The 16990-nt window shown below is 36.8% G+C and overlaps 1 protein-coding gene across 1 annotated transcript in view; it reads left to right on the top strand.

Annotated features, from left to right (window-relative positions):
- Nucleotides 1-16659, top strand: part of RNLS (renalase, FAD dependent amine oxidase) — a 311433-nt gene extending 294774 nt beyond the window's left edge. Inside the window, exon 7 of the mRNA XM_023225196.1 lies at nt 16114-16659. Within this exon, the coding sequence (XP_023080964.1) occupies nt 16114-16266 (153 nt within the window). The 3' untranslated portion in view covers nt 16267-16659. The remainder of the gene's footprint in view (nt 1-16113) is intronic.
- The last annotated feature ends 331 nt before the right edge of the window (nt 16660-16990 follow it).

Below are 16990 nucleotides of genomic sequence, written 5' to 3' on the forward strand. Positions count from 1 at the left end.
GCCTATGTATCATAAGTTATAGTGACCTTTGCATAACCAAAATGCTCCCTTTAGGATAGGTGGACTGTAGTATGACCCAGTTTATCAACATCAGGAAACCTAACAGGTGTCAGTCATAAGCATTGCGTTGAGTAATTGCCTACCTCCTTGTCATCAGCACATAACTAACCACTTGTTTCAGTGGTTTATTATGAGGTAGTACATATGTGTGAGATCATCAGCTGAGAAATTCTGATCATTGAATTAGGATGTACAGTCACAGTTTAATTGAAGTTTATATAGGCAGATATTTCCCCTTTTCACAAAATTCCACCATATTACATAAACTATTAAGTGTTTTAACGTGTAAGAATTTAATGAAGTCATTTTTTTCTCATATACTCTTGGGACTTACTCTGCCATGTAGTCAGTATCACACTTATTCAGAATAACTAATTATTTTGACCAGCAAATACTTTATTAAAAACTTTAAAAAGGAGTCTGTGTCATTGGTACTGGGCAAATACTAAATATATTCACTTGCACCCAGCATTAATGCTTAACATTGGATGTTGGATGTTATTACAGAGGCATAGATGCTCTACAAGAAATAGGCCCTATTTCAACACTTTCCCATAAAGAGTAAATCTACTTGGTCTATTTAAGTAATCATCAGTATTATGCTATAAAACTAACAAAGAAAAAAAGTTTAGTAGTCATATCCACATTATAAATTAATACCATATACTCATCTGTTCATTAAACACACATTTGTTGAGCTTCTACTGTGTGTCAAACATTGAACTGGGTTCTGAAGACTCAAAGACACCTCCCTTCCTGTAAAGAGTTTCCCATATAATCAATCAGCAAGGGTAACCAATAAGCACATAATCCTGATATAGTACAGTTTGCTATACAAAAACTATGTACAACATACTATGTGAGCACAGAGCAGACTTGGGGAGGAAGTGGTAAGAGGTAGCTTCCTAAAAGAAGATGTCACTTGAGCTAAATCCTTCAAGATGAGGGAGACAGGTAAAGTCAGTGATGCTGGAGCAATGTCCCAAGAACACATGCACTTTTTCAGAAGCAAAAGAGGCAAAGGACACTTGAGGAATGACCAGTAGCTCAGTTTGGTGGAAATTGAACTTGATCTTTGCCATCGTGTGTTGTAGCACTAATGTATACCATGATAATTCACATCAGCATTTTATTAGACAGTCTCTCTTTCTCTCTCTTTCTCTCTTTTTCAAGAATGCAACTTATTAATTCCTTTCTCACTATAGCTCAATGGGCTCTGTATGTAACTCACTTTATACTCCAGCCACCTTGTGGAGTTTGTATCCCTTCCCCATCACATAGGTGAGAAAACTGAGGATTAGAGGGCTCAGGTATCTTATGTGTATTTCAGCTGCTAGGAAGTGGCAAAGCTGGCATTCAAATGCAGGCCTATTTAAAAGCTAGTGCTTTTAAACACCTCACTTAACTGCAGTAATTTTTTAAGTTCTGGCTTTCTCCCAATTATGATACCTTCTTATACCATTCTTTTTTTGCTGCTGTCAGCTAGAGATAATCATAGTTAACATTTATACTCTGATTTTAGAAAACACTTGTATACTTGTTTTCATTTGATCCTCACAACTGTTCTGACAGATCAGGAAGTAAACATTATCTTTGCTTTAAATGAGGAAATCAATGTTCCTATGGAACATTTTTCTTAAAGAACTAGTGAACAACAAAATAGAATTTGGAAAACACAACTTTATGTTCAAAAGTTGATGTTTCACAGCATATACAAAAATTAACTAAAAATGGATCATAAACCTAAACATAACACCTTAAATTCTAAAACTGCTAGATGAAAACATAGGAGAAAATCTTTATGACCTTGAATTTGGTAAAAGTTTCTTTTTTTTTTTTTTTTTTTTTTGAGATGTAGTCTTGCTCTATTGCCCAGGCTGGAGTGCAGTGGTGCAATCTTGGCTCACTGCACCTCCCCTTCACAGGGTCAAGCAATTCTCCTGCCTCAGCCTCCTGAGTAGCTGGGATTACAGGCACACACCACAGTGCCTGGCTAATTCTTTTGTATTTTCAGTAGAGACGGGTTTGGCCAGGCTGGTCTTGAACTCCTGACCTCAAATGATCCGCCCATCTCGGCCTCCCAAAGTGCTGGGATTACAGGCATGAGCCACTGTGCCCAGCAACATTTCTTAGATAGAACACAAAAAAGCACAAACCATATAGAAAGAAACTGATTAATTGAGCTTAATTAAAATCAAAAGCAGTGTCTTTGAAAGACACTATTAGGAAAATGAAAAGACAGCCACAGACTTGGAGAAAATGTTGCAAAGGACTATCTGTAAAAGCATTTATCAGTAAAAGGCTAGTATTCAGAATATGCAAAGAACTCTCACAAATCAATAATTTAAAAAACAAATAGCACAATCATCTAAAAATGGGCAAAAGATTTAAAAGAGTACTTCACTAAAGAAGAGATGTGAATTTACTGTGGAGTTATAAGAATTCTACACTGAAAACTACAAAACATTGCTGAAAGACATTTGAAAAGACCTGAATAAATGAAAACACATCATATATTGAAAGATGTAATATTTTTAAGATGGCAACTAGAGTAATCTACAGACTCGTTTCAGTCTCCATCAAAATTGCAATGGCCTTTGCAGAAATGAAAAAGCCAAAATTTATATGGAACCACAAGGACCCCCTGATAGCCAAAACAATCTTTAAAAAAAAAAGAACAAAGTTGGAGGATTCATACGTTCTCATTGCAAATCTTACTGCAAAACTACAGTAATCAAGACACTGTGGCACTGACATGAGGACAGGCATAGATCAATGGAATGTAATTGAAAGTTCAGAAATAAACCCATAGCTATAGTCAATTGATTTATGACAATATTCTCAAGAACATTCAATGGAGAAAGAATAATCTATTTCAATATATAGTGCAGGGACAACTGGATATCCACATACAAAAGAGTGAGCTGGACCCTTACATCACACTGCACACAAAAATTCACTCAAACTGGATCAAAAACCTAAATGTGCAAGGTAAAATAATAAAACTTCTGGAATAAAACATATTGGTAAATCTTCATAACCTCTGATTTGGCAATGGTTTCTTAGATATGACACCAGAAATATAAGCAATAAGAGAAAAGATAATTTGGACTTCAATACTTTTGTTCATCAAAGTATTATCAAAACAGTGAAAAGATAACCCAAAGAATGGGAAAAAATATTTATGAGTCACATATCTGATAAGAATCTACTATCTAGAATGTATAAAGACCTCTTACAACAGCAAAAAAGAAAAGAAAAGAAAAGAAAAACCCAACCCAATTAAAAAATGAGCAAAGGACTTGAATAGACATTTTGCCAAAGAAGAAATACAAATGGACAATAAGCACATGAAACGGTGTGTGAAATCATTATTCATTTGGGAAATGCAAATCAAAATCACAATGAGATACTATTTCACTTCCATTAGGATGGCTGTAAGATACAGAATAACAAGTGTTAGAGAGGATGTGAAGAAATGGAACACTTGTACTTTGCTGGTGGGCATGTAAAATGGTGCAGCCACTGTGGAAAAAAGCTTGGTGATTCCTCAATAAGTTAAGCATAGAATTACAATATGACCCAGCAATTCCACTCCTAGATGTATAATTCAAAGAAATGAAAGCATGTGTTCAAACAAAACTGCATACACAAATGTTCATAACAGCACACTTTAGCCAAAAGTGGAAACAACCTGAATGTCTATCAATTAATGAATGGATAAACTATATATCGTATCCATACAGGGGAATATCATTCAGCCATAAAAAGGGATGAAGTACTGATACATGCTGTAACATGGATGAACCTTGAAAACATGTTATATGATGGAAGCCAGTCATAAAGATAACCTCTTGAATGATTCCATTCATATGAAACATGCAGTATAGGCAAATCCATAGAGACAGAAAGCAGATTAGTGTTTACCGGTCACTAATTGCAAGTTTTATGTGTATTTCACAAAACACACCAAAAGAAGAGATGTGAATGGCAGTTGAGCACACAGAAAGATAATGACCATCAGTGGTCATTAAGGAAGTGCAAATTACAACCACAATGAAATACCATGACACACCTACAAGAAAACATGCTATGTGAAAGAAACCAGTCACGGCTTGGATCAGAAACTCTGAAGATGACAAATACTGGCAAGGATGTGAAACAACTGGAACTCTCACATATCACTGGTAGGAATGCAAAATGGCACAGCCACTTTGAGGAATACTGTGGCAGTTTCATACAAAGTTAAACACGCACTTACCATGCGACCCAGCAACACCACCCTTAGAGATTTACCCAAGAACAATGAAGGCATGTATCCTCATGAAAACCTATATCCAAATAATATGAGCAGCTTTATTAATCATTGCCAAATAGTGGAAATAACCTAAATATTCATCACCTGCTAAGTGAGTAAATATTATACATCCATAAATGAAAAACTACTCAGTAATAAAAAGGAGCAAACTAGAAATATTTATAGTAACGTAAATGAATCTCAGAAGCATCATCTCAGTCAAAGAAGTCAGACTCAAAGTCTGTGTGTATGACTTTCTGGAAAAGGTAAAACTGTAGAGACAAAAAACAGATTAGTGTTAGCAGGGGCTGTGATTGAGAGGAAGGGATTAACTGCAGTGCGGCATAAGGGAAATTTAGGGGGTGGTGGAAATGTTCCCTGTTATTTGTAGTGGCTGTTACACAACTGTATATGTTGTCAAAATACATAGAACAATACACACAAAAAATAAATTTTACTGTATATAGGTTCAATTAAGCTGACTTTTAAAACCACCTGTGTTTTTTATTCTACATTATTGTCTTTCTGAGGAACACAGTATTAAATTTTTTAATACTTTTAATTTAATATTCACAGTATTAAGAGTAGAAGGAAGTTCGTTTCTAGACCTGAAGATCAAAATGCTGATTTCTTTTTTGCCCTAATCTTATGGCCCAGATATAAAGTCACTGGGTCCATTCAACATGAATGAGAACCAGAAAGAAATGTCAATGTCATGCTTCTGGGTCATCAAGAAGAATAAATAGGGAATGGGAGAAGAAATGCAGAAAAATTGAGTCTGTGGGAAATTAACCAGCTGTCAACCTACAGAGGGGGAAGAGGTAGTAGTGAGGCCCAGTTCAGGAGGAAAAGTGATTTTCAGTTTATCTCTGGACTCACCATGGAAAGCATTTTCAGTCCTTTGCATCCTAGAATCCCAAGCAGTTGGATCCTTTGAGAAATTGTGACAGAGCATTTACATTTAGATGAAAACAAAATAATTCCAAATCTGTTAAATCAGTTTACAGAAAGGAGCTGGTTTTTGTACCCTCACACTTTTCATAGTGCTCAGCAACTACTGGGAACAAAACAAATATTTGAAGAATCAATGAATGAATACACTAAAACTTGCTGAAGGGCAGAACAATTTTCTATTAAATTAAAAACTCTAAAGGAGAATGTAATATGACTATTGTTCTGTCCATTATTACTTCAGTAGTACTAGAGAAAACCGTATTTCATTCTTTATTGTGTGCTTGATCTGAACAAGTCCTCGTCAAAAGAGTTTGCTCCAGTATTTTCAGGGTTTTAAAAGATAGAAGAGATCTACACAGTCAATCTAGACCTCAACAATTGAATATACAATTTCAGCAAAGGATGTCCTTTGCAGTTTGAGCCCACTAAAGCTACTACATGGATCATATAATTGATTTGTGGCACATTCTGCCTGCATCTACCCAATGGTTTATTAAAATAGAATAGACAAATGCCAATAAAATGAAAAGCTCCACTGAGAATTGACCAAACCACATTGCTTTCTTCACACCTAGGGTATTCCAACCAATAGTAATTTTATAGCAGCTCTCTGTAGTACCAGATACAGAGCTCTGTAATCAGGAGTCCACAATACAAGTAAGCCTTTCTCTAAAGCACAACAAAGAAACGAGTTTATGAAATCACCATTAAATATAATAGAACACTGGAGAGATGAGTAGAACAGAGGAAAGATGAAATGATGAACACAACACATAAGAACCAATTAAAAATGTACCATCTCTGTAGGAAAGCACCCATGTGTTGATAAAGCTCTTTATGAATATTAAGTACCGTAATAAGATGATTAGAACTGAGAGCCTCAAAAATCTGTGGCCAAAAGAGGTTCAATTATCAAAGAAAGATACCTAAAAATAGATTAAATGGTATAATCAGCTCCCCAATTTATCATTATTATCCCAGTTTGGAGTATCACTTATCTTTAGTAAGATGCAGTGTATGGTTAAGAAATAATCTTTATCCTCACTTCTCTTAATAATATAACACATGTATTTCATATGTGTATGATTTCTACTTTGCTACAAAAATCTGAACATAGAGAATCAACTGTTTTAAGAAAGAATTTTTAAAATTAAATCAGAATAGGTGTTGTGCTGGGAAATGCAGTTGCTCAGGAACTGGGATAGAGTGGTGAGGGGTTAAGTGTGACAAAATAGAAGGTGGTTAATAGCATGGTTATTTGGAGGGCGGGGGTGGGAAAGCAAAATTTAGAGACTCAGAAACTAAAGAAAATTATTTTCATAGAGAAAAAAAATTCCACCACCTTTAGAGACCATTTGAACACTGAGAATATAAAAATTTCAAAACTTTGAATTAGCTTTTTTGTTGGCCTGTGTTGATTTATTCTTTGAGCAAATATTTATTCAATGCCAGTTGTATACAGTGGAGTAATAGATACCAGAAATACAAAGATAAGTAAGACACAGCCCCCGTAGCTTGCTATTTTAAGGACTCAAAAGGCTTTTAAACATCAAACATCTCTTACCAAATTGCATTTTGGTTAGTTGTGTGTACAGGAATTAACAACATTTTGTTGGATTTTCGTCAAACCCCAAAAGGATTTTTTAAAACTAGGAGAACATTAAGGATAAATACACCCCTAATAGAAGTAGAAACATTACATTTTAAATTTGACCAATAGAAAATATTTTGTGTATAAATTTAAAAAAAAACAAAAACCTGTTTTCAACTTTCATGTCCCAGCCCTTCCTTTCTTATATTATGGAACTTTACTCAGTGGCTAATAGTATTGTTCCACTGTAGCCACAGCACTGAAGTTATATCTTTTTCAGAGTGCCTGGACTAGTTTCCTATATGCAAATAGGTAAACAGCCATTTCCATTGACATCAGAATAAGTTCTGGTCTCTCCTTCATTTATTGACACTTCTCCCTGTGTGTGTAAACAGGCATGTGATCAATGCTATAATCAATGCCTTGGGAATATGGTAAGATTAGGGAGATACATACAGAGAATCAGTATGAACCACATTCACTCTCTAGGCCACATGTAATTTGAATTTATTCCACATTTGATTAAGTCATTTTCCCCCAATCCCTGTCTTCCTCCAACCCTTAGATGATTACTACCTAAATATTTAACCATGGGCATACAAATGAACCATGTGTTCCTGTAGATTCTAGTTCTATCTAGAGTAATATTTGTATAAAAAAGAGATTATGCAGATTTCTGGGAAATACATTTTATACAAGATTTCATTCCATTTTTAAAAATTACTCATCAACTTACCAAACCCAAACTCAGGTTATCCAGTGATAATGGAAATTACTGATGGTTTTTCAAAGCTCACGTTAGCTCCTCCCTAGCCACCATCCCTCCCTTTCATGGAAAACATTCTTCAGCCTGACGGAGATTAATTAATTGTAACTTAATGGCTTTAAGCCGTGTCAAGCCTTACCCCAGAGCAGTGGTTCCAAGCATTTTTTTCTTTATTTTCATGGACCAGTAAAACCCCTCTAAATGTTTTGGGAGCTAAGATAATATTGTTATCTCTTAATTCTTCAACTGAAAATTTAAAAGGCGAAAACACAGCTACAAGAATTTAAACAAAAGAATAACCCAAAAAATAAAGTTACAACCTCATAACAGATTTATAAATATTATATATATATATATATATATAATGTGCTTAGCTCCATGAAAACACTCAGAATTCTTACTTTTTTTTCATCTTGCCACAGATTGCCTTTTGGGAAAAACTACCTTTGTGCTTTGCATAGATAGGGGCTATAAAGGAACAAGTTAACCAAATATTCAATTTCTGCTGTTTATGTACCATGGCATGGGCTTAGGTTTACACTGGCAGCAGAATAGAGAAATGCAAGGAAGTGAGAAAATATATGAATCAGCTCCATACCATTTAGCCTTCATAGATATTTATTATTGCCAGTGTGGTCAATACCTCACACACGCAATGAGCAGGGGAAATGCCAAGGCAAGAAGATTATTACTCAAAGTTTTCCCCAGTCAAGTTAGTGTGCAACCAGTAAACAATAAAATTGCTCTGAATTCAGGAACAATTTAAGTAAAAAGTCACTGTCAGACATTGGAGTGGATGAAAAAAATTTTTTTTTGTTTTTTGTTTTGAGACGGAGTCTCACTCTGTTGCCAGGCTGGAGTGCAATGGCACAATCTCAGCTCACTGCAACCTCCGACTCTCTCGTTCAAGCCATTCTACTGCCTCAACCTCCCAAGTAGCTGGGATTACAGGCACGTGCCACCATGCCCTGCTAATTTTTGTATTTTTTTTTCTTTTTTTTTTTTTTTTTCTTTTTTTTAGTAGAGACAGGGTTTCACCATGTTGGCCAGAATGGTCTCAATCTCCTGACCTCATGATCCACCTGTCTCAGCCTCCCAAAGTGCTGGGATTACAGGTCTGAGCCACTGCGCTCGGCCGAAAATTGTTATTAAAAGATGCAGTGTGAGTATCAAAATACAAGTGATGGCTTAGATATCTCCATCTGCTGTCAATGCTTATGCATACCCAAAGCTTATTAAAGTGACTGCAGGAAGGTAATGTAACATAAGAAAGTGGTAAAATTATCTACAGTCTTTGCAACTAGGGTTTTTGTGCATGTTTTTTGTTTTTGTTTTTGTTTTTTTTTTTTTAATGTGAATTACCTTGTATGCAGTTGAGAAATAAGAGAGATCAATATCAGTAGACTCACATTGGTTTCACACTCATTTATATTTTGAAGTAATTGGAGTAACTTTTCTTATGGGCAAACATAAAGCCTTGCTAAATATGAAGGTCTCAGGAATAAAAACTTAAAATCTACAAATGTGCTTTCCTTTAGTGCAAATAGTGGCTGTTCCAATGGCTCAAAGAACTGCTGGTTTTCTACCACATTAAGCTCTTCAGCAAAAGTGGAAGTCCAGATGGTGAAACCACAAAGATATTTCCCCTATATTAACGTGACAGACTGATGAAAAAGGCAGATGAAATATGATCCTAGATCATACTTTCAATTTAGCTCAAAATGGTCTACTTTAGAAGCAACTGTCCTCCAAGACCCATATCTCAAAGGAGAAACACAAGCCCCAAGATCTAGGCTGCAAAGAGTGTACCACTGTAGCTAGACGCAGAGGCTGGGAGAATGTTAACTGTACTAGCTACTTTACTATGATGTTTATTGGTTTTGTTAGTGCTTGGCTCAAAGTTCCATAGGCTTTGAGTCATCTGCCCCCAACTCTGTTTTTTCCACAAGCCCTGATATTTTCAGCATACAATTTTGTAGAACTATGGTTGTAGCTAAAATGCCTGTAGTTTATTTTCACACAGCAGCCGAAGCACCTGTGTGACCCAGAGAAGGGTAGTGTCCTGGACAGGGGTCTTAGAAGGTTATTAGAAGGAATTGTAATTGGATTTGCAGCAGCATCTAGAGGAAATGGCTCCTGATGTGATCTGTTTCTTGGCATTGAAGTGTCTCCGGTTTGGAAAAAGGCAATGCATCAAGCTATTGTAACTTAATGGGAAAGGAGAGAAAGAAACAGTAAAGAATATTTAGTTCCCTTATTTCTAATTATGTGTTTCTTCTGTAATCTTCTAATCCAGGGTTGGTATATAGAATTCCTCTCAAGTGCCAACTCCAATTGACTGGTGGTAGCTGCCTGAGGCACCGAAGGGAGAAGGATGCTGAGGCCCTGCTGGGCTTCCTGGAAAGACTGCCACAATTGATTAGTGATGTCTGTCAGGAGTTGCTGCACCTGTGTCACCCCCATAATCTATGATACAGTTGGGGAAATTTGCCCAGCAAGATGAGTGATCTGGGAAGACAACCAGACTTGGTTCTGGAATTGGTACATTTACCTTTGAAAATGAACAAATGGATTCTTAGATAACCAGTATATCTCTGTCAGTTTCACCTGAGGCTGCTCATTTGGGTGAGCTGAGAAAATGGAGTGTTTAAACCAGCAATGCTAAAGACATTAGAAGTCCTAACACTAACAATGCTACTTAACTGAAAAAGCACTGCTTAAAGGATCCTACCATTCATTATCTTTTGACTTGTTGTGCATTGAGAAACTGTGGAGTATTTACCATCCCTCTCCCATCACCCTACTTAATACTTGCCATATTTCTTCAACTATAAGATACCACCCCATCGGTGTACACCAGGAGACAGTCAAGATGTAGTTTTCACATGTGTGAACTTGGTTATTTCTGGTGCTCTTGGAGTGGGCAGCTGTAACTTCCTGATATTTAAACTAACAAATTATTTAAGAACAATTTGAGGAAAGAATATGAGGTCCCATTGCTGTCTGAAAACCTTTATTTCCCAATGAAGAGAAAAAAGCGTAATCCATACTTGCAGAACAATGTCAGCAGCTCAGAAGAAAACCCTAGAAAAAATAATTCAGTGGAACATCCTTGTAAGAAATGCCACATTGCCAGTGTTTTAGACAGCACAGAGGACAGACTGCATAGGGAAGTGCATGGATATCAGACATCAGCATGTCTGAGTTAAAGAGTGGTTCAGAGAAGTCCATCTCTAAATGCGAACCTTTAGAAGGGCTTAACCAATGTATTTCTCTTTTATTTCCTTTTTATGTTTGCAAAAGATACACATAGATAAATCCGAAAGAACTTTTCTATTAAGTATAAAATAAACTTTTGTGTCATGTTGACACCATTTTTCTTTCTCATTGGTACGTAAAATATTGTTGTGTTTTATGGTGCCTTACATTCAACGAAATGTGGTATAATTTGCATTCATGGTATAAGTTAGGAAACGTAGCAGCAAAAACTTGATTATTCATTGTCCAAGCTCCCTGATCACATTAGTTGCACATCTAGAATTAGAATTTATAAAACCTTAATTCTTGCCTACCCTCTTGAGTGTCACCTGTTGCCATATTTCAGAAAGGTTTGTTTAAGTAACGAAATTATGGGCTGGATGGCTGAATAGGTCAGCCTAAAATAAAGCCACTCTATAGGCCAAACAAATGACTGTTCTCTATGGGTAAATATTTCCTAGTCCAAGGACGCACTGTAGCTTTAGCATAGATATGAAAGGAAGAATGGACATTATTTGAATTATTTTGCTAATAATCAACTGTCATTTTGATAAAAAATACTTAGCCTGCTTGTCTGCCTACCTCTTTCTTTTCATCTTTAATTTCATTTTCACACCAAAAGCACTTTTTTGTGTGAACTTTTACAATTAGTAATCATGATACAAAGAAACTATTAGGCTGAACCGTATACAAATTGACAATATTTTACCATTTTTGACCTACAGAATCAGCAAGTTTATGTGGTTCAACTTAATACATGACAGGAGAGAGTCATTAAAGCAGTGCACGGTCTGAGGCCAGAGGACACCCCTTCATTCATCATTATTAAGAGTCTTCTAAATACAATAGTTCCTCCATTTGAGCTTCTCCTCAGCTACATGGGGAACTTCTGAATTACACTTTTTGTGTAGGTTTTCTGTCAAGACCTTCATTTGATCAACTGTGTACAATATCTTTTAACTCAATAAACATTTATTGCACAGTTTCATATGGTCCGGGCACTGTTCTCAGCCTTGGATACAAAGATCAGTGAGTCAGAGTCCCTATTCTTAGAAGCTTGCAGTCTAGGAGAGGAGGAGACAGGCATGGACATCATTACAGTGCAAAATAGCAAGTAATATAATAGATAGAAATAACATGCTGAAAAGGCACTGACCCTGCCTGGCTGAGCAAGAATGCCTCAGAGCAGGTGATGTTTATACTGAGTCTTGAAGGATGAGCAATTTACTTGTCAGCAAAGAGGAGGATGATGCAACACCACCCAGCAAAGTGGTTTGTTCCAAGCCACAGAAGTACAAGAATAAGAACCTGAGTTTGAGTATAGATAGGACAAAGGCAAGAGAAGGGACAAGGACAAGGGTGACAAAGGTGAGAGAAGTGGCACGAGGTGAGATTTGAATGAAAGTAAGATCCTGGTTATGAAAAGCTCTCCATGTGGGGCTTAGGCATTTGCATTTTATGTGACAAAACACATTGACATGGGTTTTAATTGCTTAGAAATAAAACCACTTCTTCAGCATTATTTGTATACCCAGTCCAATTATTGCCTAAGTTTATAGAAACATTGCATTTGCTACTCTACAGCAGGCAAGAGTTCTTTCTGACTGTCCCTGGCACACATGTGAGCCAAAGCAACCTGGATTTGCAAGGGGTTGTTTCAGCCCTGACATCTCTCTTAAACATAGTCATTGAGCTGTGGTTCCTCACTGTGGCTGAAAGCATAGCCAAAGGCTGCATTATTGTGAGATTGTGGCTTTGACAATTACGTGCTCCTCCACTGCAGGGCTCTTACTTTACATGGGTGAAGGAGCTTGCCAATACACGCTCCATGTTTTCATATTTTCCCCGTTGGGTAATTGCAAAATGGATGATTCCACCTAAATACAGTGAGATTGATTTCATCCAAACTGCCGACTGGCTAATCAGTGGCCCAGTTTTCCAGCCATGTGATCTGGCATCTGCATTTTACCACTCATCAAATTAAATTACACAGCACCAATAAATTACCGGCTCATGACCGGGCAAAACCCTTTTCCTTACACTCCTTCCTGGTTAATACTTGTGCAATGTTTAATAGTGCCACAGTTTATCTATACAGGGATGTCAACAGGAATGTATCAAAATTTTACCACAAATGGAGATTTCTGTATGTGCAAATTATACATAGACACACACATATATGTATAGATACGAATATGAATGCATTATTCTATTGATGTGAATTTTCCAGATGCCTAAAGCTAAGTGAAAAATTAAATCTAAGTCAAAACAAAAATCAAAAATTGTTGTTTTGTTTTACTTAATCGAGTCTTTATGGAAATATTTCTGAAAGTGCTGGAAATGTAAGTTCTGGAGTCAGCCTGCTCTGTTTGAATCCCTGTTTCTTTATCTACTGACTTTCCGTCTTTGGGCAAGTAGTAATCTTTCTGAGCCTCAACTTTCTTATGTATAAAATAAGAACAACAGTAACCACCTCATAGGGTTGCTATGTGAATTAAATGAGGTATGCATATACAACATTTGATAGGCAGTGGACATTCAAGAAATGCTAGCAATGAATACTTTATGCATATTAGAATTGCTTCTTGAAAGCTGGGGCCATCATGGTGAACATTAATGATTGTAAGACAGCTAATAACTGATGCCCTCAGCTCCTATTAAGAGCCAGAAAGTTATTTGCCTCTCCATTAAATTGACCCAGACTGCCAGGATTCTTTCCAGTCTTGTCTGGGTTTTGAGTTTTTATATAGCATCCCAACATGGTTTCACTCTGTGGCCCCATCCAAGTCTCATCTTGAACTGTAATCCCCATAATTCCCATGTGTTGAGGGAGGGCCTGGTGGGAGGTGATTGCATCATGTCGGCAGTTTCCCCCATTCTGTTCTCATGATAGTGAGTGAGTTTTCATGAGATCTGGCACTTTTATAAGTGTTTGACAGTTCCTTCTTCACATGCTCTCTCTCTTGCCTGCCGCCATGTAAGACGTGCCTGCTTCCTCTTCCGCCATGATTATAAGTTTCTCGAGGCCTCCTCAGCCATTTGGAACTGTGAGTCAATTAAACCTCTTCTCTTTATAAATTACCCAGTCTCAGGGAAGTTCTTAATAGCAGTGTGAGAATGAACTAATACATATCCCTTGCTATTAGACTATTGGTTATCACATTCTGAAATCACTAATATCTAGGATCCTAGCCATTTTCTTCCTCCTGTAGTGTTTTACTGACAAATTAAATAATCCAACTTGATAAAATTCTATCTAAAGCAGGTTAAAAGCTCCAATTGAATAACCAAGTCTGCGCTTCAGTGACTGCACTATGTACTGCCTATTTTAGCCACTCAAAGATCTTGTCTGCTGATTTCAAGATTATCAGTTATGTTTGTGATAGATGATGTTGCTGTAAGAGATCTCCAGAAAAGTGAGAGGATGCTCTTAATATTTCATGTTTATATCTGAGTGACACAGGTCTACAGAGGCCCATGTCTTTAGAGGTTCAACAGGGAAATAATAGTACCATCCCTATTTAAAAAGCAAATATAACATATACATAAAAAATATCTATGGCAAAGTTTTTCTGCTTTAAGAAAACTGTAGGCTCTGTAAACCAGGCATGGTGGCTTATGCCTGTAATCTCAACACTTTGGGGAGCCAAGACAGGAGAATAGCTTGAGACCAGGAGTTGAAGACCAGCCTGGACAACATAGTGAGACCCCATCTCTAAAAAAATTTTTTTAATTAGCCAGGCATGGTGGTGTGCATTTGCAGTCCTAGCTACCAGGAAGCTAAGGCAGGAGAATCTCTTGGCCCAGGAGTTCAAGAGTACAGTGAGCTATAATCATGCCACAGCACTTCAGCCTGGACAACAGAGCAAGACCCTATCTCTAGAAGAAAAAAAAAAACTGTAAGGGAATATACTGACTCAGCCTATCTAGAACAAAGATCTCAGCACCATAATTTAAATAGCATTTATTATATTTCTTGATGTTTTTTTTCCTGATTTCAAATAAGTAAATCCTCATGGGCCTTACTCTATTACTGTCCATGAAAACAATGTACAGGAGAGACCAGAACTGTCATATTGTCATCCATATGAATGGAGCCCCCTGAAGTTGTACAGTGAAGCAGTCCCAAGCGAGATGGCCATTACAACAAGTTTTCATATTCTGGTTTTTTAGAGGGTTTTTGGTGCTTCAGTAGGCAAGTCATCTCAGTGTCCAACATAACTACATTCACTCCCACTCATTCTCCTTACTGCAAATGCTTATTAGCCATCATCCATCCAAATTTTGAGAATATTTTCTCCAGAAAACAATCTCTGTGCCTTTTTTCATACATTCAGATATGAAAATAAAAAGCTGTTAAAAAAGACTGCTTTGGGGTCAGTCTTCCTCTCAGGACTGAAAGTTCCTTAAGGACAAGGTTGTGAAATTTTAAAATTCTCCTGCTCCAGTGCTCAGCATGGGGCCTGGGCCAGAACAGCACTCAGGAAATATGTGAGGAAGAAAGAACCATGGGGTGAGGAGTAGTGGAGAGAAACTGAAGAAGGATGTCTTGGTCAATTTGGGCCACTATAGCAAAATACCATAGACTGGGTGGCTAATAAACAGAAATGTCTTTCTCACAGTTCTGAGGTCTGGGAAGTGCAAGATCAAGGCACTGGCAGATCCAGTGTCTGATGAGAGCCCCCTTTCTCATAGATGGCACCTCTGGCTGTGTCCTCACATGGTGGAAAGGACCAACAAGCTTCCTTGGGCCTGTTTGATAAGGAGAACTAATTCCATTCATGAGGACTTTGCCCATGACCTAATCACCTCCCCAAATGCCCCACCTTCTAATACCATCACCTCGGGTTAGGACTTCAACATATGAATTTGAGGGAGATAAACATTCAGACCATAGGCCCTACTAATTTTGAAGTTCAACCCATTTCTGATTATCTTATCTAATAACTGAAAATTTAAACATTTATGAATATAAATATAAACACTTGAACTGGGGTTCGGGGAAGTTTAGTGAGTCTTGGTTTGTTTTTTATTTCTTGTGTGTGCATTTTTTGTTTGTTTGTTTTTTCTGGTGCTTCTTGTGAGAAATCTTGATTTCTCCAGGTAGATTAGCGTTTTCCAGGTGGGTGTTGCCATGATAGCACAATACAGCGCAGGATGTCAATTGCAGTCTTTTTACTTTTTCAGGTTACAAATGCTGCTGCCAACTGTCCTGGCCAAATGACTCTGCATCACAAACCTTTCCTTGCATGTGGAGGAGATGGATTTACTCAGTCCAACTTTGATGGCTGCATCACTTCTGCCCTATGTGTTCTGGAAGCTTTAAAGAATTATATTTAGTGCTTATATCCTTATTCTCTACATGTACACTGGGTTTTTATTTTCACAATTTTCTGTTATTGATTATTTTGTTTTCTATTTTGTTAAGAAAAATTACTGGAAAATTGTTCTTCACTTATTGTCATTTTTCATGTGGAGTATAAAATCAATTTTGTAATTTTGATAGTTACAACCCACGCTAGAATGGAAATTCCTCGCATCTTGCACCTTCCCTACTTTTCTGAATTGCTATGGCTACTCCTTTTTGGAGGAAAAGTGGTACTTAAAAAATAACAAACGACTCTCTCAAAAAAATTACATTAAATCACAATAATAGTTTATGTGCCAAAAACTTGATTATCCTTATGAAAATTTCAATTCTGAATAAAGAATAATCACATTATCAAGGCCCCATCTTAAGTCTTCAGATGTGTCCTTGAATCAATATTTTTGCAAATTATACGAAACAAGATTTTTCCAAAATGTGGGTAACAGAGTGTAATTCTTATTTCTCATTTATCCCCCAAGTTATTAAGTGATCCTGATTGTAGGTCATATATGTCATCATCTTAGCATGGAGGGCAACTTGACTGACAAAGAGACCTTCCTTCAGATTTTCAGAAAATAATAAGATTCTAGTTGATTTTCCCAGCCATACAGTACTTTTTAACTTTAAAACAAATCCCAGTCCTAATATGAAAGATAAAACTTAAATACAAACTGAGAGAGAAAATATATCGATCCT

This window comes from Piliocolobus tephrosceles, chromosome 9, assembly GCF_002776525.5.
Source record: "Piliocolobus tephrosceles isolate RC106 chromosome 9, ASM277652v3, whole genome shotgun sequence".
NCBI lineage: Eukaryota > Metazoa > Chordata > Mammalia > Primates > Cercopithecidae > Piliocolobus > Piliocolobus tephrosceles.